Source organism: Haliotis asinina, chromosome 16 (genome assembly GCF_037392515.1).
Source record: "Haliotis asinina isolate JCU_RB_2024 chromosome 16, JCU_Hal_asi_v2, whole genome shotgun sequence".
NCBI lineage: Eukaryota > Metazoa > Mollusca > Gastropoda > Lepetellida > Haliotidae > Haliotis > Haliotis asinina.
In genome coordinates, this window is record NC_090295.1 from 8,797,437 (window position 1) to 8,825,369 (window position 27,933).

The 27,933-nt window shown below is 40.7% G+C and overlaps 1 protein-coding gene across 1 annotated transcript; it reads left to right on the forward strand.

Annotated features, from left to right (window-relative positions):
• The first annotated feature begins 1,454 nt into the window (after nucleotides 1–1,454).
• Nucleotides 1,455–27,933, forward strand: LOC137268149 (ultra-long-chain fatty acid omega-hydroxylase-like). Its single transcript, XM_067802677.1, has 13 exons — nucleotides 1,455–1,794; nucleotides 4,474–4,624; nucleotides 7,541–7,728; nucleotides 8,267–8,391; nucleotides 12,562–12,624; nucleotides 15,465–15,588; nucleotides 18,784–18,931; nucleotides 20,499–20,628; nucleotides 22,785–22,897; nucleotides 23,335–23,500; nucleotides 24,208–24,273; nucleotides 25,916–26,036; nucleotides 27,758–27,933. Exons 1-12 carry the CDS (start codon nucleotides 1,621–1,623, stop codon nucleotides 26,022–26,024), a joined length of 1,557 nt encoding a protein of 518 aa, XP_067658778.1. The 5' UTR covers nucleotides 1,455–1,620; the 3' UTR covers nucleotides 26,025–26,036; nucleotides 27,758–27,933.

Consider the following 27,933-nt stretch of genomic DNA (forward strand, 5'->3'; position numbering starts at 1 on the left):
ATGATCTAGGCTAATGCTTAGTCTCTGAATATATATAATTTTGATAGTAACAACTTAACCCATATAAATTGAAAAGGAGCCCCAGCGAGACCACAGATTCGGGACATGAGGAAATCTAGGACTGCTTCATTTAAGACTTTAGCATAGCAGAGGGGGCTTATTTTTGGCAGTAGGGAAAATAATGTAGTTCAGGTACTGTCAGACAGACTAAATATGACCCACCCTTTGTGTCAACACAGCATACCCGTCGAACCAGGCTTCATGTGACCTTCAAATGTTATACTGTACCTGAACTCACAGGTGTTTGCAACGCGAAAAACTGCCACCAGAGACAGCAAAGGATATATGGTACTAGGAACCCGTCAGTGACAACGTACACCCTTATGACAGTTTTTAGAGTTACAAGCCACTGTGACTGAACTCTAACCTCTTCAAGCTGCTTATGCTTCGGAGTCCGCGATGGGCGGTCTAAAAAAACCAAACTAGCCAACTAAAGTGATCGACTATGAAAAACGCAGTAATTTCTGGTTTTCTTGAGATCGTCGAAATTGCGCAACCGCACACACACACTTCTTACAGACCCATGGTCCGCCCCCCAGCGAACCCGCTGGAACATCCGTACGCAACGGTACGCGATCCACTGGATGTCAGTCACCCGAATACATTACTCGATGTTAAGTTGATTTGTAGTTCATATATTAAAAAATAATAACAACAAATACATGATCGAATTACACGAACATGGTCGTTTGAACGCGAAGAAAACGATATGCCACCTTTGACACTGCCTGATAAGAAAATACTTAGAAACGAGGGCCAGTTGAGGTATAAAATCACAAACACTGATTGAATTAATTGGTTGATTATTCATTCCCCAACTAACCAATGGAACTAGTGAATGTTTGAATGATGCATAACAGTTTGAAATTCATATTACGTATAAATGTAGAATTAATAAAAACTTTAAGAGGGACCATACATAGGGGGTATTGTGAATTAATGTTGCAGATGTAAAATAAAAGAAGTTTTGAAAAATTCATAACATTATGAATAAATCATTATGAAAGTTAGGCGACAGCATGTATAAATAGTGCAAGCAGACCATTATGTTTGATCAAGAAACAGTGGCTTAATTAGTAAAAGTCAGAGACTTTACTTTCACTTTACTTCTATAAAATAGATGTACGAATATGAAAATGCAGGCGAATACCCATTTGAATAAGTGTACATATCACCAAATGTACCAGGGATGTCTGCGTGTATTCACTGGTTATATAACATCGTTATTACCTATGACCAGGACCCCATGCCACTTTCTTAACCTAGCCATATCTTTAAGGTCACGGTTCATAGGCTCCAAACACTGATTCGAGCACAAGTGATGCATCAAAGTTTCTAGAACTTGGCACCTGTCTCATGGTTGTATAAAGCGCGCAGTACAGGCTGTCGCGCACAAATATATGAGTAGGTCAAGCAAGCGCTGAGTTACTAACCCTGTGCAGCTGTAAGAAGCAAGTTGTTGACAGTTCAGTTTTCACTGTGCGTTGTCAACGACTGTAATGTCAGTGTAGCTTTAGACATTGAATTTATGCCCTATTGTTTTACAATCACGAAGGAAACATGGAGGAGTCTCCTTTCAGTTCTAACATTTTGAACACGATCATTATCGCCTCCTTGGGATATTTGACAGTGAAGTGTATCAGTGGTCTGCTCAAGTTTATGAAGTTTAGGAGAATATACAACGCCATCCCAGGAGAACAGTCCTTCAACCCTTTTTTGGGAACTCTGCACAAGGTAATGAATAGCTGTGAAAACAGCCATGCCAACTTACGACTATACACTTGTTAGCCAAGAGCCGCGATGCTGTCATATACAGTCAACACATGACATGACCGGGAGTAGTGCACTTTACCGGGCGCAATTTTCCCGATTTTTTTTCGGATGGATATACTCGCACCAAAGATAAGCCAACCCCAACCTTTATTCACTAACGTTAAGGATCTAGACGGGGTGCCCAAGTGCTAAGGATCTAGAAGGGGGTGCCCAAGGGCAAAGTATACAGCAGCGCACTCATTAGCAAGCGCTCAGCAGTCCCCGGGTAGCGCGCTTGTGAAACTGCACTCTCGCCACATGCCCTAACCGAGAGCTGCGATGCTGTCATATACAGTCATGACATGACCTAGCCGAGAGCTGCGATTTTGTCATATACAGTCAAGACATGACCTAGCTAAGAGTCGCGATGCTGTCATATACAGTCAAGACATGACCAAGCCGAAAGCCGCGATGCTGTCATATACAGTCAACACATGACCAAACCGAAAGCCGCGATGCTGTCATATACAGTCAAGACATGACCTAGCCGAGAGCTGCGATGCTGTCATATACAGTCAAGACATGACCTAGCTGAGAGCCGCGATACTGTCCTATAAAGTCAAGACATGACCTAGCCTAGAGCCGCGATGCTGTCATATACAGTCAAGACATGGCCCAGCCGAGAGCCGCGATGCTGTCATATACAGTCAAGACATGACCTAGCCGAGAACCGCGATGCTGTCATATACAGTCAAGACATGACCTAGCCTAGAGCCGCGATGATGTCATATACAGTCAAGACATGACCTAGCTGAGAGCCGCGATGCTGTCATACACAGTCAAGACATGACCTAGTCGAGAGCCGCGATGCTGTCATATACAGTCAAGATATGACCTAGCTTAGAACAGCGATGCTGTCATATACAGTCAACACATGACCTAGCTGAGAGCCGTGATGCTGTCATATACAGTCAACACATGACTTAGCTGAGAGCCGCGATGCTGTCATATACAGTCAAGATATGACCTAGCCTAGAGCCGCGATGCTGTCATATGCAGTCAAGACATGACCTAGCTGAGAGCCGCGATGCTGTCATATGCAGTCAAGACATGATCTAGCCTAGAGCCACGATGCTGTCATATACAGTCAAGACATGACCTAGCTTAGAGCCGCGATGCTGTCATATGCAGTCAAGACATGACCTAGCCTAGAGCCGCGATGCTGTCATATGCAGTCAAGACATGACCTAGCTTAGAACCGCAATGCTGTCATATACAGTCAAGACATGACCTAGCCTAGAGCTGCGATGCTGTCATATACAGTCAAGACATGACCTAGCTTAGAGCCGCGATGCTGTCATATGCAGTCAAGACATGACCTAGCTGAGAGCCGTGATGCTGTCATATACAGTCAAGACATGACCTAGCTGAGATCCTCGATGCTGTCATATACAGTCAAGACATGACCCTGCATCGCGGGGTCTCGGTTATACACTTGTGTGACACATAGCAGCCTGTTTCACCAACATTTTGTCTTCATAAATGCTGGTTCTCATCAGACCCAATGCCTAGTACCATTTGCTTACAATGTATTGGGGAAAGGGTTCCGCCCGTAGCCCCCGCTTTTTACATCATACATTTGCTCCAGGGGAGTCCTTCCCAGGTTTAATATTCTAACAATGAAATAAATTCATTGACTGTTTTTTTTTTGTTTTTGTTTTTCCTTTGTACCAGTTCTAGTTTATTGAATTTATATTTAGGGAGAGGTATGCATGTCAGTTTGTAGTTTTGGTTTTGGGGTGGGTGGGAGGTATGGGCGGAACATAATTTCTGGCACAGGACCACTGGTATATGTACTGGCAAACTGGAAATATCAGATGACAGGTTCATTATTTAAGGGTCATAAATATGATGAAGTCAATTATTTAAAATGTTAAATGTCTGTCCGCAAAAGTTGTGTGATATTTATTGTCTCTTGTCGCACAAACACCACTTTGTAAACAGTGTTAATGGCATTGTGCCAAAGAGGTTAGGAAATATAACAATGAGGATTTTGATACTTGCTACTTTGCAGGGCGAGTGAAGTGAGATGTGGGCTAGCAAAATTTTTACTTAACAAACCTTCGTGGCCTGTGACTTTTTCAAGTTAATTCATACTCTGTGCATACAATTGAAGACTGACAGAGTTCATGAGTCTGGACTAGACAATACAGTTGTCTTAAGCATAAATCATTTCACTCAAATAGAAACAATAAATGCCAATATTGCCATGTCTTGTGTTCACATCTAAAGATGTTTTGACTCATCCCAAGTTCAAGACACATCCACTGTGAACAGTATTATGAAAAATTAACTGATAGTAATCACTTACTGATTTTTCTATTCATCTTTGTAAAATGTGAACACATAATGATTTGTTTACAGATAACATACATCAAATTTTTAAATGTATCCTATCTCACGATTTACACTTCTCTCTCTTGCTTTGACACTTAGTGGAACGAATTAGAACATTCCCTGTAGGCCTCTCTTGTCGATACGCCTGTGTCCCACAGGTTGTTCTCCTTATTTGGCAGGTCCCTAGTCCCATGCTGAGCATGCAGTATGCTCCTCTAATAATTTCCAGTTATGTATTCTTATTGAAGTTGCATTTCCTTCCAGTTTCCAGGCCCTAATGAGGATGGTATTAAATATGACTTCAAAATGATGCAAGATGTTGCACCAAAGATTGTAAGGGCTTGGTTGGGACCCTTCTTGCCTATGATAATGTTACATCACCCAGACACAGTGAAACTCCTGCTCAAGTCCTCAGGTGAGTGGTTTACATTAATTTTACTTGGTACTGTCAGACACTAGTCATCCAGTAGATGGTTTAAAGTCGTTAGAGTTTGTACTTGTGTTACAAGAAGAAAGTGTTGAGAGAGTGTATTGTCTGTAATTTGTAATGTTATTGATTATTGATCAGTATTGGGTCACAATTGTTACAGGTGTAAGTGATAGTTATTATTGGGTCACAATTGTTAGAGGTGTGAGTGATAGTTATTATTGGGTCACAATTGTTAGAGGTGTGCGTTATAGTTATTATTGGGTCACAATTGTTAGAGGTGTGAGTGATAGTTATTATTGGGTCACAATTGTTAGAGGTGTGAGTGATAGTTATTACTGGGTCACAATTGTTAGAGGTGTGAGTGATAGTTATTATTGGGTCACAATTGTTAGAGGTGTGAGTGATAGTTATTATTGGGTCACAATTGTTAGAGTTGTGAGTGATAGTTATTATTGGGTCACAATTGTTAGAGGTGTGATTGATAGTTATTATTGGGTCACAATTGTTGGAGGTGTGCGTTATAGTTATTATTGGGTCACAATTGTTAGAGGTGTGAGTGATAGTTATTATTGGGTCACAATTGTTAGAGGTGTGAGTGATGGTTATTATTGGGTCACAATTGTTAGAGGTGTGCGTTATAGTTATTATTGGGTCACAATTGTTAGAGGTGTGAGTGATAGTTATTATTGGGTCACAATTGTTAGAGGTGTGAGTGATAGTTATTATTGGGTCACAATTGTTAGAGGTGTGAGTGATAGTTATTATTGGGTCACAATTGTTAGAGGTGTGAGTGATAGTTATTATTGGGTCACAATTGTTAGAGGTGTGAGTGATAGTTATTATTGGGTCACAATTGTTAGAGGTGTGAGTGATAGTTATTATTGGGTCACAATTGTTAGAGGTGTGCGTTATAGTTATTATTGGGTCACAATTGTTAGAGGTGTGCGTTATAGTTATTATTGGGTCACAATTGTTAGAGGTGTGAGTGATAGTTATTATTGGGTCACAATTGTTAGAGGTGTGAGTGATAGTTATTATTGGGTCACAATTGTTAGAGGTGTGAGTGATAGTTATTATTGGGTCACAATTGTTAGAGGTGTGAGTGATAGTTATTATTGGGTCACAATTGTTAGAGGTGTGAGTGATAGTTATTATTGGGTCACAATTGTTAGAGGTGTGAGTGATAGTTATTATTGGGTCACAATTGTTAGAGGTGTGAGTGATAGTTATTATTGGGTCACAATTGTTAGAGGTGTGCGTTATAGTTATTATTGGGTCACAATTGTTAGAGGTGTGAGTGATAGTTATTATTGGGTCACAATTGTTAGAGGTGTGAGTGATAGTTATTATTGGGTCACAATTGTTAGAGGTGTGAGTGATAGTTATTATTGGGTCACAATTGTTAGAGGTGTGAGTGATAGTTATTATTGGGTCACAATTGTTAGAGGTGTGAGTGATAGTTATTATTGGGTCACAATTGTTAGAGGTGTGAGTGATAGTTATTATTGGGTCACAATTGTTAGAGGTGTGAGTGATAGTTATTATTGGGTCACAATTGTTAGAGGTGTGAGTGATAGTTATTATTGGGTCACAATTGTTAGAGGTGTGAGTGATAGTTATTATTGGGTCACAATTGTTAGAGGTGTGCGTTATAGTTATTATTGGGTCACAATTGTTAGAGGTGTGAGTGATAGTTATTATTGGGTCACAATTGTTAGAGGTGTGAGTGATAGTTATTATTGGGTCACAATTGTTAGAGGTGTGAGTGATAGTTATTATTGGGTCACAATTGTTAGAGGTGTGAGTGATGGTTATTATTGGGTCACAATTGTTAGAGGTGTGCGTTATAGTTATTATTGGGTCACAATTGTTAGAGGTGTGAGTGATAGTTATTATTGGGTCACAATTGTTAGAGGTGTAAGTGATAGTTATTATTGGGTCACGTTTTGTATCACCGGCAATAGTGTTTAAGCGACAAGCCTTTAAGATAGCGCTTTTAGAGTTACCTCCCTTTGGTGTGTTTTGACTTGCCAGTCGCGAACGTTCCATACTTTGCTGGAATGCTCACGACTGTTCAGTGACTGTGTATATATATGACTGGTTGTTGTTCTGACATACACACACACACAGACTTACACTGGAGTTGTGTCATCATTCAGCCAATCCACATCTGTCTGCCTCTTCATCTGATTATCAACATGGACCTACATCCAGGACAGACTTAGTAGAAACTGGAACGGTTTCTCACTCTCACTGAAAACCAAGACTTTAGTGAGTTGATGTTATATTTGTGACCCAGTACTTTGGATGTGACTCAGTTGCATTGTACTGGAAACCTCTATTGTGAATCATTGTATATCACTCTTTGGTCAGTACATGATATTGACTATTTTAGACTTGTCAGTGTTTTATTTTGCTGATTCTGAGGGGATTTCTTGCACCTTTTGTCACGGCAGATTATTAACCGTAACAATTATTGCAGCTCTTTTAGAATTTTCTTGATAAGGATTTACAGCCATTGAGTGAAGAAGGGAAATGAAAGGGCTCATTCAGTTCTTGTAAGTCATCGCAAGTGTTTGAAGACACATTTTATTGTAATTTGTCAGATACTGCAGGAGTCAGCCTCCCTGCATTTACCTGCAGTTGTCAAGAAAGTGGGTTCAGTCCCCTGCTTGAAAGATGGTACTTGTTGCCAGGTCCCCAGCAAGGGGATAGAATTTGTTGGCGTACACACGTTCATACAAGCCTTGACACACACACTCATGCACACACATGCACGTGCATATGGATATGCAAGTGTACATGCAAATGTACACACTCTTGCACACATACATAATGTATGTGTGGAATGATTAAGGGTCCCATTTCCCCACACTTGAAGTGTTGTTCTGTTCATTTCAGAGCCAAAGCCAAGGGGAAAATATGTTGCAGGACCGTATGACATGGGCGTGCCCTGGTTGGGAGAGGGGCTGCTTATTGCCAATGGAGAACGGTGGGCACGGAGTCGGCGCCTCCTCACCCCAGCTTTCCATTTCGACATCCTCAAACCTTACATTTTAATCAATAATCAGGCTACTGATATTTTGTTGGTAAGTACTTGAAATCATCTCTTTTTGATTGTTGGTGACCTCAATTTCAGGGCATTTGTCTAATCATTATATTTTTTGGATCTTTTAAAATATTTTTATTCATGTCACCAGCTACATCCACAAAATGAGGTTGCCTAGTGATTAAAGTGTTTGCCTGTTACTCTGAAGGCCTGAGTTTGATTCCCCACATGGGCACAGTATGTTATATATGTTGAGGTATTGCTGGAATAATGCTAAAAGCAGCATAAGTCCAACTCACTCACTATATACACAGAACAAATTTGTAAAGTATGAATTTTCCTCAGAAGAATTATGTCAAATGATAGCAAGTTAACTCCTTTGCTTTTAGTTTAATAAATTAAAGGAGGGGAACATGGTAATTTCTAACTGAATTCAATTTCTTTTAAAAAGCTGCATACAGTTTGAGTATCTGGCATTACACCATCTTGCACAATGTTTTGCACAATCAGATCACGACACAGTCAATGTATTCCACTGAGCATCATGAGTTTGCCATATTGAAATCATCTGCCTACAGGACAAAATATCCAAAACCAGTAAAGCAGGGAAAACCTTTGAAGTGTTCAACGTCATTAGTCTGTGTGCCCTGGACATCTTGCTGAGGTGTGCCTTCTCGCAGACCAGCAACTGTCAGACTGATGGGTAAGGCTTGAAACCAAATTCTGTATTCCAGCTGGCTGGAAGTTCAGTTATTGTTTTAATTGCATGATGAGTCTATGAGTAGTTCAGTCAATGTTGTAAAACAATATGAAACATAGATACTGCAAGACCAACTTTTGGTCAACTGCAGGATATTCGCAGCATATTTTCCCATTTTGTTCATGTTTTAATGAACTTACTCAAGTGATCTGATAAGATTGGTGAGGTGAGACCTGCTGTACTACAATATAGATTATTCATCAGATTGTCTTGACTTGATACAGCCATTGTGTTTTTAAGAAAGTGCGAGTGATATGAGAAAGTTTTATTGATCAACAGGATTAACATAAAAGGGAGATAACTCATGACATCCACAACTATTAAGATTACACAAACTAACTGTTTTTGCATGGACTTTCGTAGTTACATAATATTGTCTTTAAAATAACCAGACTTTTTAGCAGCTGTTACATGTATGTGGCCTTAAAGCCACAATAAGAACACAAATTTTGGCGAGGTCAACCAATTTGTTTTCAAAGTACAGGAAGTTGAAAACATCCACCCCAGTTGCGCACCTAACATCACCTACTTGAAAATAGCACATATCCAGCACAAGTCATTGTGTTAAAAAAGGCTGCACTGAATATTGAAAAAACATGGTTAGTTGTAATTACTGGGTGGATGTACATTTACAAAACACAAAATGTTACATCATGGGGTCACAGCTGTTCGTTAAGTCATGAAAAGTGTCTGCTAAACTACGGAATCTGATTTGATATGGTCTATCCTTTAGCCACAGAAATGCATCCAGTTTTTGCTGGAAACAGGATGTTTATAGTCAGTGTATTCTTGTGAATTTGGTGGATGCCAAGTCATAGATATGTACAACTGGATGTGGGCTAGTATGCTGGTTAGCCAGTATCCAGTGTGGCAGTATCCAGTGTGCCAGTGTACCAGGGTGCCAGTATCCAGTGTGGCAGTCTGCCAGTATCCAGTGTACCAGTGTACCAGGGTGCCAGTATCCAGTGTACCAGGGTGCCAATATCCAGTGCAGGGATTGGGAAAGGCAGGGGCCATGGGCCATGTTACATATTAGAATGAAAAGTGGCCCATTTGAAATTTGAAGTTTACTATTGATACAAGGGCACTGGCCCTTTCTAAATTCAGAAAATGGCTAATAATCCTGAAAATGCCCATTGTCAAAGTTCTCTTACCCAGTCCCTGCCAGTGTGCCAGTGTACCAGGGTGCCAGTATCCAGTGTGCCAGTATCCAGTGTACCAGGGTGCCAGTGTACCAGTGTACCAGTGGGCCAGTGTACCAGGGTGCCAGTATCCAGTGTGGCAGTGTACCAGGGTGCCAATATCCAGTGTACCAGTATCCTGTATGCCAGTGTGCCAGTATACAGTGTGCCAGTATCCAGTTTGCCAGTGTGCCAGTATCCAGTGTGATATCCAGTTATAGATATGTACAACTGGATGTGGGCCAGTGTGCCAGTGTACCATTGTGCCATTGTGCCAGTATCCAGTATGCCAGTGTGCCATTGTGCCATTGTGCCAGTATCCAGTGTGCCAGTGTACCAGTGTACCAGTGTACCAGTGTGCCAGTATCCAGTGGGCCAGTGTACCAGGGTGCCAGTATCCAGTGTGCCAGTATCCACTGTGCCAGTGTACCAGTGTGCCAGTATCCAGTGTACCAGTGTGCCAGTATCCAGTATGCCAGTGTGCCAGTGTGCCAGTATCCAGTGTGCCAGTATCCAATGTACCAGTATCCAGTGTGCCAGTGTGCCAGTGTGCCAGTATCCAGTGTGCCAGTGTGCCAGTGTACCAGTGTGCCAGTATCCAGTGTGCCAGTGTCCAGTGTACCAGTGTGCCAGTATCCAGTGTGCCAATATCCAGTGTGCCAGTGTGCCAGTATCCAGTGTGCCAGTGTACCAGTGTACTAATATCCAGTGTGCCAGTATCCAGTGTACCAGTGTGCCAGTATCCAGTGTACCAGTGTACCAGTGTACTAATATCCAGTGTGCCAGTATCCAGTGTGGCAGTATCCAGTGTGCCAGTGTACCAGTGTGCCAGTATCCAGTGTGCTAGTATCCAGTGTACCAGTGTGCCAGTATCCAGTGTGCCAGTGTGCCAGTGTGCCAGTATCCAGTGTGCCAGTGTGCCAGTATCCAGTGTACCAATGTGCCAGTGTGCCAGTATCCAGTGTACCAGTGTGCCATTGTGCCAGTATCCAGTGTGCCAGTATCCAGTGTACCAGTGTGCCAGTATCCAGTGTGCCAGTATCCAGTGTACCAGTGTACCAGTGTGCCAGTATCCAGTGTACCAGTGGGCCAGTATCCAGTGTGCCAGTATCCAGTGTGCCAGTGTGCCAGTATCCAGTGTGCCAGTGTACCAGTGTGCCAGTATCCAGTGTGCCAGTGTACCAGTGTGCCAGTATCCAGTGTATCAGTGTGCCAGTATCCAGTGTGCCAGTATCCAGTGTGCCAGTGTACCAGTATCCAGTGTGCCAGTATCCAGTGTGCCAGTGTACCAGTGTGCCAGTATCCAGTATGCCAATGTGCCATTGTGCCAGTATCCAGTGTGCCAGTATCCAGTGTGCCCGTGTACCAGTGTGCCAGTATCCAGTGTGCCAGTGTACCAGTATCCAGTGTACCAGTGTGCCAGTATCCAGTGTGCCAGTATCCAGTGTGCCAGTGTACCAGTGTGCCAGTATCCAGTGTGCCAGTGTACCAGTGTGCCAGTATCCAGTGTACCAGTGTACTAATATCCAGTGTGCCAGTATCCAGTGTGCCAGTGTACTAATATCCAGTGTGCCAGTGTGCCAGTATGCCTGTGTGCAAGTACATATACTACCGACAGAAAATAAGGGAACCAAGAAATTGAATGTAGATGACTTTGACTGTGACAGGGTCCGTTATCGTGGCATATCTCCCAAATGCAACATCCAATGACAATGGAATTTCGCATAATGCATGCCCAGCACGTGCTACACGTGCATACAGAAGTTAACTCCTGTAAATGTACTGGAGAAGTCGCAATCACTAATGCAATAGAGATTGACACTTACTGACAGAAATGCCTCCGAGGCAGTATCTCGGTGAAGCAACAAAATGGAGAATTGTGGGGATGATAGAGGGGGGGACATCATTATGTGAAGTTGCCCGGCAGATGGGTAAATCAAAAAGTGTAATTTCACGCCTGTGGGTTAAATACCGTCAAACGGGTGGGGTTGCAACGAGACCTGGGCGTGGTAGACCAAACTCCACGACAATTCGACAGGATCGCATAGAGAATTCCGCACACTCACTGGAAGACGCATTTCAACCTCAACCGTTAAAAACCGACTCTATCAAGCTTGTCTGAAAGCAAGACGGCCTTTTAAGGGTGTCACCCTTTCAGCTCAGCATAAGCGCCAAAGATTGGCATGGGCTAGGCAGCATCAGGGACGGGCTATGCGCCACTGGCGTTACACCATGTTCTCTGATTAGTCAAGGTTTTGCCTACGATTCACAGATGGCAGAAAATGTTGTTGGCGTCGGAGCGGGGAACGATATGCCAAAGCAGCAATTCTTGACCATGATCGATATGGAGGTGGTACTGTCATGGTGTGGGGTGGATTACACATGACAGACGATCAGATTTGGTCATCATTAACGGAGCCATGACTGGTCAGCGATACGTTGACCAAATATTGCGTCCTGTTGTGGCTCCATTGGCTAGAGTTATCGGCCGAAATTTTGTTTCCAAGATGATAATGCCAGACCACATTGGGCCCGAATTGTCTCCGCTTATCTCCGACAAGAACATCTCCAATTGAACATCTCTGGGACGTATGCCAGGGACCCAGGACCCGCCAACCTGGCCCAGCTTGGTGCAGCTCTCCAAGAGGAATGGTGGGCAATATCACGGGCAACCATCCGGAAATTGATTAACAGCATGCCATCAAGGTGCCGTGAATGTGTTGCCCAACATGGTAGACACACCAGATATTGAACTTGACGCCTAAAATTGATTTAGTGGATATTTAGAGCAGTTTCAAATTCGCTATTATTTCATTAGTTCCCTTATTTCTTGTCAGTAGTATATGTTAATTCTGAGTAGAAAGGAATCCAATAATCAGAATACACCTGTACACCTGTATACCTATGGAATCTTACCTTGTGTCTTTTTCAGCGAGAATCATCCATACATACAGGCTGTCAACAACCTCACTAACATGTGGTCTGCCCGTTCTTTGTGAGTAGTCTCATAAGGTCTTAGTGAGTGAGTGAGTGAGTGAATCAAATATGTGGTCTGCCCGTTCTCTGTCATTCTCTTCCTACAGAGGTTACTTGCCATATCTTTCTACAAACCTTTGTTGTAATACAGCCATATTTCCCAGTTATCATAAAATACCCAAGTGGCAAAAGATCACAACACAAATTATCTCCCCTCTTTCAATCCAATATGATCACATGTTGTGTTAACTTTGATCCAACTTGACAAATACAAATAAATGTGGGACCACAAATATCCTTCATGTGTCAAGGACTTGTATTGATGTGACACTCAAGATATTATTGGCTAGCTTGTCTGTTGTCGACAAAGGTGATGGATATGCCATTAATCTGCCATTACATGACTGAGTTCTGTCAAGAAGAAATGTTTGCGCATCACAGCCTAGTAGCAGAGGTTCAATTTTTCCCAAAGCATACGAAAATTACTGAGTCCTTGTGAATGATTACTTTTGACATAACATGGCTGATTGCAGAACTAAATCTGATTACAACGAATCACAAACCCTGAACATTTGCTCCATGAAAGGGTTGTAGTAGAACAGAGGTTTCTAGGAAGATATGATAGGAGTAACTTCAGTGGGGAGAGAATGATTCTCTGTAATTAGTCTGTTTGTTGGAGTGAGTGAGTGAGTGAGTGGTTGAGTGAGTGAGTGAGTGAGAGTGAAATACTACATGGGACAGTATTCCAGTTAAATAACATCATAAGAGAAAAGCATAAAACAATGAAGCCCATGAATATAATGCTGAAGTCATATGCCTGGAAATGTTTGTATTACTTAGAGAAAATCTCCAAATGTGAAATACTGTTACCAGTTGCATATTTTAACTGTATGTTCCGGCATAGCTCCACAGAAAGCTTGTGATAAAGTGCACTAGCTCACATGTAAGAGTAAAATCCAGTTCTGTGGTATGCCTACACCCACAAGCTATCATTTACAAACAATGTTTCAGAACAATTGATGTAATGTCATTTTAAATTCTTTGTCCAGAAAGAGAGAAACTAAAGTTTGTTCTAGCCTCTTGTGTTGTGTAAGAAACTTCATGATAGGTGCACTTATTCTGATGCACCACTCTCAGGTTGTCAGGCTCGCTGACTTGACTGACAGCTGTCATTTGTTCTCATTTGCACAGATAGATGTTCATGCTGTTGATCTCTGGATTGTCTGATCCAGAAGTGCTTCCTGTTGAACTGGAATCTGAATATTTAATTTCGTTTGAAATTTCAAGCTGGAAGAATTTCACCCTATAAAGGCAGTTATGGGGCCATACCAGGTCATTAAGAATTCATTGCTAAACTTTGTGTCATTCAAACTTTAACATTGGCTGGAAGGGCATCTCACGCCTTGAATTATGGTGACTGTGTTTCTGTTGGTTTGGTTCAGATGTGTTTGTTAGACATACATTCATTATCTCCCTTGTGAAGCAGCATTAAAATAACCAGCTACCTCAACACCATTCATGATCTTCATACTTTGACAACTGCATTGAATGATCAAGATCATACAATTGGTCATCAAGACCAGATCGCTTAGAAGTCTGATTTCTTCAGTTTTCTCAGGTGTGAGCTGCATGGTGGATTTGCCCAAGAACTTTGTTGTCAAAGGAAGCTTCTGCCAAGAGACATTGGTTGGTTAGTTGTTTAACATCATACTCCAGGACTAGCAATATTCCTGCTACATCGCAGCAGCATGTTCATAATCAACCCTGGACCAGACAGTCCATTAATGAACAGCATGAGCTTTGATTCACACAGTGGATATTATGACATGTGTAAACCAAGACAGCGAGACTGACCATCCGATTCCGTTAGTTGCCTTTTACAACAAACATGGGTTACTGAAGACCAGTTCTAACCCGGATGGATATTCATGGATGTGTGTATTATGAAATAGCTTGTGTCTTGATGTAAATCAAAGAGGTTGTATCCAAACCACCCCATACAATGCTGAGCAAGCATCAATCATAAAAAGATGCTGTGGACGTTGTGGGAGGACATTCATAACAGGGTTGGCAATTTTCCATGGAGTTAAATGCAAATCAATGGATCCTGGGCCCTGTTGGTGACCTGTGGCTCCCAGACCCCTAGCTGGCTTTCAGTTGAAATCACTTTCACCATCCCTGTCAGTTAGGTATCTTCACTATAGCACCACCTTGTTAAACCCCACAAGTCATCCAGATGTCCATGAAAAGTGTAGGAGGCAGTAGATTCCAACAGTAAACGGTGGTGTGGAGAAAAACATGACTAAGGATGAATGTTTTGGACTGAGCATGAGCATTGATCATCACAGTTGGGATATGATAACGTGTAAACCAAGTAAGCAATACGATAACAATGAGAATGGATAACACCTTACCTTTTACATGGTTATGAGGCTCCAAAGCGAAAATCTGCCACCCAGATTATGTGACCTGTTTCTAGGGTTATCCCAGAGGAGCGGTTAGTTCATGTATAATAGAATTAAACCCAGTGAAACATTTCTGTTTTGTGTCGGGATAAGAAAAAGGTAAGGTTTTGTTCTGACCTATTATAACATCAATACACGTAGATGCAGACGTCCATTCCATGTCCTTTAACAATAACAGAGACAGACAACAAATACTTTATTACACAACACATAGGGGTAGAGCAAACTGTATTTCTTGAGTATTGTGGACTTCGTATCAGAATTCACTACTGCATCGCTGAAATTTTACGCCATCTAGATAGGAAAACCTTCCCTTTTTGGCTTATCAAGGTGTTGAATATTCTTTGTGAGATGTGAAATAAAAATATGTCCTGTTTTAACATTTTACTTTCAGAAACCCCATCTTATACTTCGACTTCATTTATTTTCGGTGCCCGAGTGGCCGCAAGTTCCTGAAAACTTGTGACTATGTGCATCAAGTAGCAGAAGAAATTATTGAGGCAAGAAGGAAAGTTGTGGTGAGTCTGGCAGCTAGGTCTTTTATTTTCACACTGCAGTATATTGTAAAACCAGGGAATTGCCAAGGGTCACAAAGTACCCATACAGGCTAATGCCCTAGTGGTTACAACAGTCCAAATTAGGTACATCCCCATGGGTTGCAGTGTTCCAGACAAGGAAATTCTTCACAGTTTACAGTGTAACAGACAAGGGAATTCCCCTCAGGTTACAGTCTCCCAAACAAAGCAATTCAGGGGTTACAATGTTCTACACTTGGGAATTCCCCTGGTGTTACTGAGTTGCAGGCAAGGGAATTCCCCACAGGTTACAATGTTCCAAACTAGGGAATTCTCCAGTAGTTATTCATCCTGAGTTACAAGCTACATTTTTTTTATTGTTCCTGAAATACCCCAGAAGTTACAGTGTTCCAAACTAGGTACTTCCCTACGGTTTTCAGTGTTCCAAGCAAGGGCATTCCCTACAGGTTACAATGTTCCAAACTAGGGACGTCCCCAAGTGTTTCAGTGTTATTCATTCTGAAATACAAGCTGCATTTTCTTGTGAAGGTTCTGAAATACCCGAGGGGTTACAGTGGTACATACTATGTACTTCCCCGGGAGTTGTAATGTTCCAGAACAATGTAATACCCAACAGGTGATAATATTCCAAAGCAAACAAATATGTTGGAAATCCCCAGAAGTATTAGTGTTCCAAACTAGTTAATTCCCCAGAGGATACAATGTTCCAATCCAGGATAATACCGCCAAATTCCTCAGGGGCTACAATGTTCCTAACCAGTGTAATACCGCCAAATTCCCCAGAGGATACATAATGTTCCTAACCAGTGTGATAACCCCCAATTCCCCAGTGGCTTCAGTGTTCCTAACCAGTGTAATATCGCCAAATTCCCGAGAGGCTACAATGTTCCTAACCAGTGTAATATTACCAAATTCCCCAGAGACTACAATGTTCCTAACCAGTGTGACACTGCCAAATTCCTCAGGGGCTACAATATTCCTAACCAGTGTGATACTACCAAATTCCTCAGGGTCTACAATGTTCCTAACCACTGGAATATCACCAAATTCCTCAGGGGCTATAGTGTTCCTAACCAGTGTGATACTGCCAAATTCCTCAGGGGCTACAATGTTCGTAACCAGTGTAATACTGCCAAATTCCTCAGGGTCTACAATGTTCCTAACCACTGGAATATCACCAAATTCCTCAGGGGCTACAATGTTCGTAACCAGTGTGATACTGCCAAATTCCACAGTGGCTACAATGTTCCTAACCAGTGTAATATCACCAAAGTCCCCAGAGGCTACAATGTTCCTAACCTGTGTAATACTTCCAAATTCCCCAGTGGCTACAGTGTTCCTAACCAGTGTAATATCACCAAATTCACCAGTGGCTACAGTGTTCCTAACCAGTGTAATACTGCCAAATGCCCCAGTGGTTACAGTGTTCCTAACCAGTGTAATACTGCCAAATGCCCCAGAGGCTACAATGTTCCTAACCAGTGTAATACTGCCAAATTCCTCAGGGGCTACAATGTTCCTAACCACTGGAATATCACCAAATTCCTCAGGGGCTACAATGTTCGTAACCAGTGTGATACTGCCAAATTCCACAGTGGCTACAATGTTCCTAACCAGTGTAATATCACCAAAGTCCCCAGAGGCTACAATGTTCCTAACCTGTGTAATACTTCCAAATTCCCCAGTGGCTACAGTGTTCCTAACCAGTGTAATATCACCAAATTCACCAGTGGCTACAGTGTTCCTAACCAGTGTAATACTGCCAAATGCCCCAGTGGTTACAGTGTTCCTAACCAGTGTAATACTGCCAAATGCCCCAGAGGCTACAATGTTCCTAACCAGTGTAATACTGCCAAATTCCTCAGGGGCTACAATGTTCCTAACCACTGGAATATCACCAAATTCCTCAGGGGCTACAATGTTCGTAACCAGTGTGATACTGCCAAATTCCCCAGAGGCAACAATGTTCCTAACCACTGGAATATCACCAAATTCCTCAGGGGCTACAATGTTCGTAACCAGTGTGATACTGCCAAATTCCACAGTGGCTACAATGTTCCTAACCAGTGTAATATCACCAAAGTCCCCAGAGGCTACAATGTTCCTAACCTGTGTAATACTTCCAAATTCCCCAGAGGCTACAGTGTTCCTAACCAGTGTAATATCACCAAATTCACCAGTGGTTACAGTGTTCCTAACCAGTGTAATACTGCCAAATGCCCCAGTGGCTACAAAGTTCCTAACCAGTGTAATACCGCCACATTCCCCAGTGGCTACAGTGTTCCTAACCAGTGTAATACTGCCGAATTCCCCAGAGGCTACAATGTTCCTAACCAGTGGTTACTAACAAGTGTAATACCGCCAAATTCCGCACATTTGGGAGAATTTACATTACATTGGTTAGGAAAACAATGTAGCCCCTGGGGAATTTGGGGGTATTACACTGGTTGGGAACATCGTAGCCTCTGGGGAATTTGATTGACACTTGATTGGGAGAGTGGGTGACAACATCATGTTAACATAATTACCACAGTTGATATTATGAAAGGAAGTGACTTCAGGATTATGAAATGATGTCACATGATCTGAAAGTGGTGATGGAAGTCGAAGTGACATAACTTATTTGAGGGGCATGTTTAGAAGTTGGAAGTCATCTACATCGATGACAACTTCTTTAATATTAGAGCATGATGTTTCAATACAGGTTTGTGTGCCTCACTGGCTTCTGTGCATCCCCCATAACTGGTTTCTCTATTTACTCAGTCTAAGTAAACTTATCCTCAGTACTTTTCGTTACACTCCACCACTGAGTCTAACAAAACCTTATGGGAGGTCGCGTCAGGTAACCTTTGAGATTGACCAATCAGAACACAGTTTACCAAATCGCGAAAGTGCACGTTCGCACATCCCTCACGAACTTTTCATCTCGAAAAGGTTCATACCCGAACGATCTGGTGATCAGACTCAGTCTCAGACACATGTCATCGTATCTCAAGTGTATAGGTCGATGCTCATGCTGTTTATCACTGATTTGTTTGGTACAGACTCAGTTAGTTGCAGACTACCCCAATATATATACAGGGCAAGAGCAGGTTACAGGTTGATCTGGTCATGGTATGTTTGTGCAAATTCTGTCAGAATACGTATGTGATAATACATGTATGGGTTTTTTTTCAGATTGAGAATAGTCCTGCAACTCAGGACAATGGAAAGAAGAAGAAGATACTGGACTTCTTGGACATTCTCCTGACAGCCAGGGATGAGGATGGGAATGGTTTGACCCCAATAGAGATCAGGAACGAAGTGGACACCTTTCTGTTTGAGGGTAAAATTTCGTAAATTAATGTTACTTGTATGATTGAACTAATTATACGGTGCTGATACTGAGTTGAAGATGGTGAGAGGTGAGGTGCAGTGAGGTGCGGTGCGGTGAAGTGGTGTTAAGGTGAGGTGAGATGAGGAGAGGAGAGAGGTGAGGTGAGAAGAGGAGAGAGGTGAAGAGAGATGAGGTGAGGTGAGAGGTGAGGAGAGGTGAGGTGAAAGGTGAGGAGAGGTGAGGTGAGGAGAGGAGAGATGAGGGGAGGGAATGATATGGGTATAATGTTACAATGTTACAATCAGGATTGTTTCACTTATACAGTAATACTCATGGCAGTGTCTTTCTTCTTGTTTGGTTTTTAAGTGGTAAAGGGTAGGCTGGATTGCCTAATGGGTAAAGTAATAGGTGGTCATGTAGAAGACCAAGAGTGGATTCCCTATCTTGATGCAATATGTTTCTGTGTCCCTTGCTGTGATATTGCTGCAATATTGCTGAAATATTGCTAGGATAAAACTATGGATATTTGGGGTAACAACTTCTATATTCCATTGTGTCAGTGATGTTTCAATACAGAATCTTGTACTGTTTGTCAAGCGGGAGAGAATCACGAGAAGGAAGGCAGTGTTGAGTCTGTAGGAAGTCCATGAATTTGTTAATAATCTTATCACCGCAGGTAAAGGAGGTTGAATTGATGCAGGCTGATGTGAGGCTGATGATGGAATCGAGTGAGAAGTTAGTAATGAGAGAGAGGTTATTGATGGTTCTCAATTCAGTGGTGTAATGTGAGCATGGCTTCTCTCTGTATGTTGGTCAAGAGTTCTGCAACTTTGTAGTTGCTGATCCGGACAGGATTATTTATGGCCAAGGATGGCAATTTTTCTTGAATCTGCAGAAATCTGTGGATTTAAATGCAAATCAGTCAATCTTGAGATTCATCTAAATTCGTGTGAAAATATTTAGAGGGGTGAGGTCCCACTTACAAACGTCAAGTACCCACATCTATGTCTCTTGGGCTATCAAATTTCAGAATTTCACCATGATTTCTTTAGATACATTGTTGTGGCCTCCAGACCTCAGCTGATTTTCAGCTGAAATCACTTTCGCCTGTTGCCATCCCTGCATGTCACAGATTTTGCTGAAGAAACTAGTAGTCAGTAATAAAACCTGAAGAGTTAGTAGCCTAATGGTGTGAGTATGTACACAGTTGAGATGTGGTACACAGTTTTGTGAGAACACAGCTTCAAAGAAACAGAGTAGCAGACAGGTTTTCACCGGATTTTTACAGATCTTGACATTTGCTCGAGCATTAGCTGGTTGAGGTCAGTAAGAGTTTGCTGGTTAAGTCTATAGAAACTTCATAGTGGTCATACAGAGTTTTCAGGTTAACCAACTGATGACAATCTAAAACTGAAGCATACATCTTTATCTGTCAACTTAAGCAAGGATTGTTATTCATTTCAGACACTGCGTCTGCAATAAGATGCTCATAACAGATAAGATATGTATGATGTGTAATATACTTTGATAATAATAATTAACGTGAGAGATATGATGTATACTTCCCAATCTGCAGGCCATGACACAACCACGAGTGCCATGTCCTGGATGTTCTACCACATGGCTAAGTACCCAGAGTACCAGACTCGAGTTCAGGAAGAAATAGATGGCATATTGAAAGGGAGGGAATCTGACCATATCCTATGGTAAGAGAATGAGTTTTCGACGTTGAGTGACCGTTTTTAGCTAAGTGATATAAACATGCTAGTTGGAGTTGTTCAGAAACATTTTACAAAGTTTCAAATAATGAAAAATGAATCACTGGTATACCATAATATACTTTTGAAATGATGCATATTGCATTGTTTTGTATGAGAACCAGTATATTGTGTAAATTACTACAAAAGCATTTGTGATTTTCTTAGTGGATCAAGTTAAAATGTACACAGACTTTCATGCTCAACTGATGTTTTTTTCATAAGTAATATGCCCAAACAGCATACTTTACATACTGTGAATTGTGTGGAACAGAAAATAGCACTTTGGCTGGAATATATTCCATTATGTATCACAATATGGGTACCTGAATCAATACAATATAGTTTCCAATATTACACCCCACTTTCTCTTCGTAGGGTGTTCATGTTGAAGTTCACTGTAAATACCCCTTTCATGTGTAATGGATGGCCAATTGTAGTGTTGTGTGACACACTGGCAAAGTGTTTACTTGTTCTTATATTTGTGTAATTTGTAATGGGCCCCCAAGGGGCTTCCTTCCGTTGTTCAATTCTTCCAAATTTATTTCTCACAAACTCATCTCATAATCAGTAAAACTGATTATTGATATTCCTGACCTAGTATTGGAGCGGATTCGTAACTCACACTCTATTTGTCCATTAGACTGAAAAGCATAGCAGATCAAAAAGGCTAATGAAAATTAATGGAAGGTTATTTGAGAACTGTGGAAATGGACTCAGGGGAGTGTTGATTTAGTGGAATGCTTGCCGTGGAGATAATGAGAACCATGGATGGTTGAGTGACTTCTGCTGAGCAGCAAAGGACATAACTTCCCTCTGACATGCCATCTATTCATGGTTTCCTCGAGTGTTTACAACCAATTTCCTCCCTACAATAATCTGTTATCTTCGTATTCTCATGCACAAATACTCTGTATGACCATTTGGTGAAAATCGCAAATCCCAATCAGTCTACCTGGTTACACCTGGTGATTACTAGCTCACAAATCCAACCTGTATTCAGTCTTAATTATGGTCTGTATTTATTCTATTAGACTTATTGCAAGTGGTGTTCCGATAATCGAACATAATAGAAAATAGGTGGAGGTTCCTGAGGGTGTGTGTGCACAACTTATGTCCTGAAATTTTGTTACATGATGACACAGACACAGACACACGCATTCACGCATGCACACATTGTGTTCGTAATTAAGGTCAAATATATGACCAAGGTGTTATCTTTAATAATGGCTCGATTCACTATTCTGATCACATTCCAAACATGGCTGCTATGACAATGATGTTGAACGATTTTGAACATAAGTCAATAATTCTGCAGGAGCATTGATTTTGAAGAATTTCAAGTAATTGTTATGTTTTTCTTTGAGAAAGCTTTTGTTTGAATTTGTTCCATTAGGCATGTGTGGAATGACAGCAGTGATGGGATTGTTTTCTTATCCCCACAATGCTTTTTGTGGCTGCCGGTGCATCCATGTATCTGTGTACATTTGTCTTTTGAAAGCAGATCTTTAGAACTGTTCAATATTTGATTTTAACTGAAATTGGTGGTAGTGCTCTTTTCTGGAGCAGAACTGTTCACTGTTTCTTCACCAAATTTCATGCAGACACATATCTAGTGGTGAACTGGTGCCTTTTGGTAGTTTTTTTCTGATCAAAATATTTTTCCTTGGCATCAAGGTTGACTTGAGCTGAAGCTGGTGTTATTGCACTAGACTAAGGCTTAGTCTTTGAATGTATTTAATTTTGATAGTAACAAGCAAACCCATTTTAATTGAAAAGGAGACCCAGAGAGACTTGCTTCTTTTAAGGCCATATCACTGCAGAGAAAGTTTGGCAGTAGGCAAAATAATGTGGTTCAGGGACTGGAGTAGGACTAAAACCTTTTCAATTCAATACTGTTCTTTCAATTTGTGTCCCTAAAAAATATTTGACATGATCATAGCTTTTAGATATATTCATGAAGAGTATATTGCCATTGCAGGGATATTAATGACTTTGTCTTCGTGTTCAACTTCAATTGTGTTTTTGAGGTTCAGACAGATGAAGCAGTTATGTGGTTTGTTTTCTCCTGTTCTAACGACTAGTAAGTGTCTCAATTCTTTCAGGGAAGACTTGCCCAAGCTGGAGTTCTTTTCTCTGTGTTTGAAGGAGTCGATGAGGAATAGAACCCCTGTTCCATTCATTGAGCGTGGGCTCACGAAGGACACAGTCCTTGATGGTATGTGCTTTGTATATCCATGTGAATCAAGTCATTTGTTGAGGGTATGAAGCCACAATACATTACATGCTAACTTTCATCCTAATACTTAAATACTCATTTTAGATAACATGATATGGACAAACGTTTGGTTTTCTCATTCTTTCAGTTCGCATTTAAAGCAATTAGTGAATGTGCTCGTTGAGATAAATTCGTTACCATGTGTTGGTGAGTTTGATATGGAGAAATATCGTGTGTCCAAGTTAAATATCAAAATGATATATATATATATCCATATCAAACTCAAGAACACATGGTAACTTATAATGTAAAGACAGATTCAAGACCAACCAAATATGTCAGTTTACAGGGAATGTTGGTATAGAGAGATGTCGGTATAGATGAAGTCCATTGTATGTGGCTCAAGACATGAAATGTTACTCCCTTCTTTTCTTCAGGGTATCACATTCCCAAGGGGTCATTTGTGGCTGTGCATCTATACAATCTCTGCCACAATCCCCATGTGTGGGATCGCCCCCAGGAATTCTATCCCGAGAGATTCCTCTCTGAAGAGGTGAAAGCACAGGACCCCTTTTCGTATGTTCCCTTCTCTGCCGGATCAAGGTATTTACTGAGGAGATATACATATTTATTACCTGTGAGGGCAAAAATATCTGGGATCATATTTTTCATATGGCAGAATATCACTTAACCATGGTGATATCACAAACAATGCTGTGACATCACATTTCTTCAGTAACAATGCATTCTTCATGCAGTGTTAGTGGGTAGCCAGCCTATGTTTGAAAGCAGATTTCATTTTTTTGCCTCATTTTGATGACTTCAGTAATTAACAGAATATTGTATTCATGCCCATATCATACTATGTTTATGACACTTGCGCTCGGGAAATAACAACATTTAGGCACTTGTGTCATAAACATAGTATGACACGGGTACTCATATGATATCCTCAGTCTATGTCATGCTTTGTCACAATAATTAATCTGTGATGGAAAGACTCAGCAAGGAAGTCTTTTTCAAAAATGTTTCCTTCAAAGTCCCTAAAATAAGATGAATAAGTCATAGATTTGTGATTTAAAGCCAGACCAATCAGAATGAAGAATATTTTAAAATATTCATTTTCCTAATTTTAATTTCACCAGACCATGCGATCCCTATGTAAGTGTACATTTGGTTAAAATGTCTGTTTTTTAATCAAAAACATCTTACATTTTTGCCTGCTTTTCTGCATGTGAGGAATAATTCCAGCTCTGATCTTGTTGCTGATCGCGTCTTTCTTTATCACTGTCTGTCTATGTCTATTTTAGGAACTGTATTGGACAGAACTTTGCTATGCATGAAATGAAGGTCGTCCTTGCGCGAATACTGCACAGGTAAGTATGTTTCTGTGTGCTTTTACTGCGAAAGCAGGACACGAGCTTTGTATGTATGACAAGTTGATTTATGTATCTTGTATTATGACTGAAGTGGCCATGCTTCAGCTGATGCCTACTTGATTGAAAAGTGATTTTGACTGACCTGTTAGCAATGTGCTACTTTATGCTCTGTGCTTGGATGTATTCTCGTATTCACAAATATATTTCTCACCTAGTAATTTATCGAGATGACATGAGCCAATCAGATTCAGCATTCAGAGAAGAAAAGATGATGATAGTGATGGTAATAAGATCTCATGAACCAATCAGATTCAGCATTCAGTGAGTGAGTGAGTGAGTGGTTGAGTTAAGTTTTACGCCGCACTCAGCAATATTCCAGGTATATGGCGGCGGTTTGTAACTAATCGAGTCTGGACCAGACAATCCAGTGATCAACAACATGAGCATAGATCTGTGCAGTTGGGAACCTATGACATGTGTCAACCAAGTCAGTGAGCCTGACCACCTGATCCTGTTAGTCGCCTCTTATGACAAGCATAGTCGCCTTTTATGGCCAGCATGGGTTGCTGAAGGCCTATTCTAGCCCTGGACCATCACGGGTCAATTCAGCATTCAGAGATGAAAAAAGGATGGTAGTGATGGTAACAAGATCTCATGAACCAATCAGATTCAGCATTTAGGGAAGAAAAGATGATGGTAGTGATGGTAACATACTGTTAGTGGCTGGACACACATGTTCTTCTAACATGTTACGTAACACATGTTCCAATTCAGATCACACTTTCTCAGTAAAGTACAGATCATACTACCTTTATTGCTTTGAATCCCATCCAGGATTTGAACCCTCAGCCTCTGAGTCAGGCATCTAATCACCCTGACACATAGTCAGCCATCAAACCCACTCAGTCACCTCAAAATTGAAGTCAGACAACTAGTAGTCTAGACCACATACCTTGTGTACCCTTCTGGTGAGTGTAAATTGGGATTTGGGGATATGAACTAACATTGCCATTTAGAAAGTGGGTTGAATCCAAGCCAGGCAGTGTCGGTTTTACAGTTACGTACAGCCTCTAGTACAGTTATTGGTTTGAATGGCATAGTGGTATCATATGCCTCAGTTTAACATTGATACCTTACTTAGATGCTCAGTTCATGTCTTATGACCTCTAAGCGTAACAGTTAATGTCTTATGACCTCTGAGCCTATCAGTTCATGTCTTATAACCTCTAAGCTAATCAATTCACGTCTTATATCCTATGAAGCTGGCAGTTCATGTCTTATAACCTCGAAGTTTATCAGTTCATGTTTTATAACCTCTAAGCTTATCAGTTCATATCTTATAACCTCTAAGTCAATCATTTCATGTCTTATTACCTCTAAGTTTAGTTCATGTCTTATATCCTCTGAAGCTGTCAGTTCATGTCTTATAACCTCGGAGCTTATCAGGTCTTGTTATACAATCTTTACCCTGGTTGCAGGCATAGAAACAACAAGGACCACCTTTAAATATCATTTGGAATGATACAACTGCCAACATTCTGCTATCAGAGCAAGAGATACTCAGTCTCTGTTTTGTTTATACACTGTCTTGTCATCACAATTTCCACCAGTATTGTCAAAATCATATGTTTTCTTCAAGGTTCACTCTTCGCCTTGATGAAAATCATGACGTCAAGATGGTTACCTTGGCCGTATTAAGATCAGAAAATGGAATCATGATGTATGCCACGCCAAGGACACCTGCCTGAGGGCGCTATGAAGTATGCCACTCTTCCAATGGGAAAAGTACAATGATACAGGAATTATGAGTGTGCTTTTTATCATCTAGTCCAGCATTATTGTTTGTCACTATGTTTTGTTCTGTAATGTCTGTTTCATGTTTATAGTGTGTATTGTCTGATCGGGTAGCCTAGTGGTTGAAGTGTTCGCTCATCATGATGAAGACCTGAGGTCTATTCCCCTCATGGGTACAATGTGTGAAGCCCATTTCTAGTGTCCCCCACCGTGATATTGCTGGAATGTTGCTGAAGAAAAGAGTGGTGCTAAATCATTCTCACTGATTGTCACCTTATTTTGTAAACGATGTACTGAAACAGGTTTTCAGCTGACTGTGATGTTATCATTGTCCTGGTTAGGCTATCCAGGGATTAATAGTGTGCTGATAGTATATACTGTATCAAAATATGTTATTTCAAATTTGTCTGTGTAAAGACAAGTCTTTTGATAGTAATTATATTAATATATCCTTGATGGTTGTGGACCCTCGATCATGTTGTCTTTTTGTTGTTCATCATTCATGTCCAGCTTCAGAATCACATAACTTCACATGCTTAAGCTTTTGTGTATTTAGTCACGTTATTGTTCACTCGGGTATTGATATTTTCTTTAGGTTTTATCCCCTTCGTGTCTGATCTGTTGATTATTTATACAAGTCAGTAGACAGTTCTGCTTCTGCTAGAAATGCTGATTCATCGATTTTGTAATTGTACCTGTTTTTGCCTGTTTGTTCGCAAGCAGCTCAAAATTTTGTTAATTGTGATTTGTTTTGTTTTTTACACAAATGTTAACAAATATTTGTTGCTTTTTCAGTGTGCTTGTAATTTGGGATGAGGTGTCATGGTGGGATGTCATTGTTGCAGGATTTGTGACCTACTGGAGAGGTCGGGTCAAGGTTGCAGTTAGTAGTTTGTTGTGAACTTTGAACTTTGCATGTCTTTAGCATGTTGTCATCTGTTACTTTACCTGTGAGCAAATTATTTTCAGTTGAGAAGTTCCCCTTGTGATTGTCTATAGTGTAAATGTTATTGGTATATTTGAAAGGAGAAATCTGTCTGTGTTCACACAATGGATGATGCAAATTGTACTATTACAGTAATAATTTTTTATGATCCTGTATTTGCATGTGCGCCTCATGAGTTGACCATAAAATGGTGATTAGTTTGCAAGTATAGACATTTTGTGGTTGAAAATCCATGTCTGCCTATTCAATAACAATTACATGGATCAGTCTATAGGTTTATGGTTTCACCCTTTCATGAAACCAGACCATGGAGGTTGCATTTGAGCATTTACCATCATGGTTATTGGCTAAAAATAGGTACTTTGCAACAGATGACAATCACTAACTAATTGTCTTAATTTTTCATATTCTCTCATACAAGTAAATGTGAATGGTTCTCTTTGTTTTGCTTTATGTCACAGCAATTAAGCTGCAAACAAAGATTATGAATTGAATAGGTTCATAGTATATACGATAGCATACAGGTTAAAAGGAGTTAACGACAACTCAATTCATTCATATTATTACAGTCCTGCCATACCATGGAGTACTGCCCTGTCTGAAACTATGATTCATGGTTGAACTGATTGATATTCAGTAGCAAATGTATACGACGCGACTTCCAGCACATTTTTTAATGATATAGATTTAATTTAGAAAATATTTGATATATGCAAATGTTGCACAATTGTATGTTTACAGAAATCAACGAATGCATCTTACGAAATAATGAAGATTGCACTCCTTTACAAACATATATTGTCACTGATTACCTTGTTGTGTTCATGACACATGCAGCAAGACTTCTACAAATATACCAGTATTGTAATACAAAAAACAAATTTGCCAAAGGTTGAATAAAATGTTTTTGAATTCTT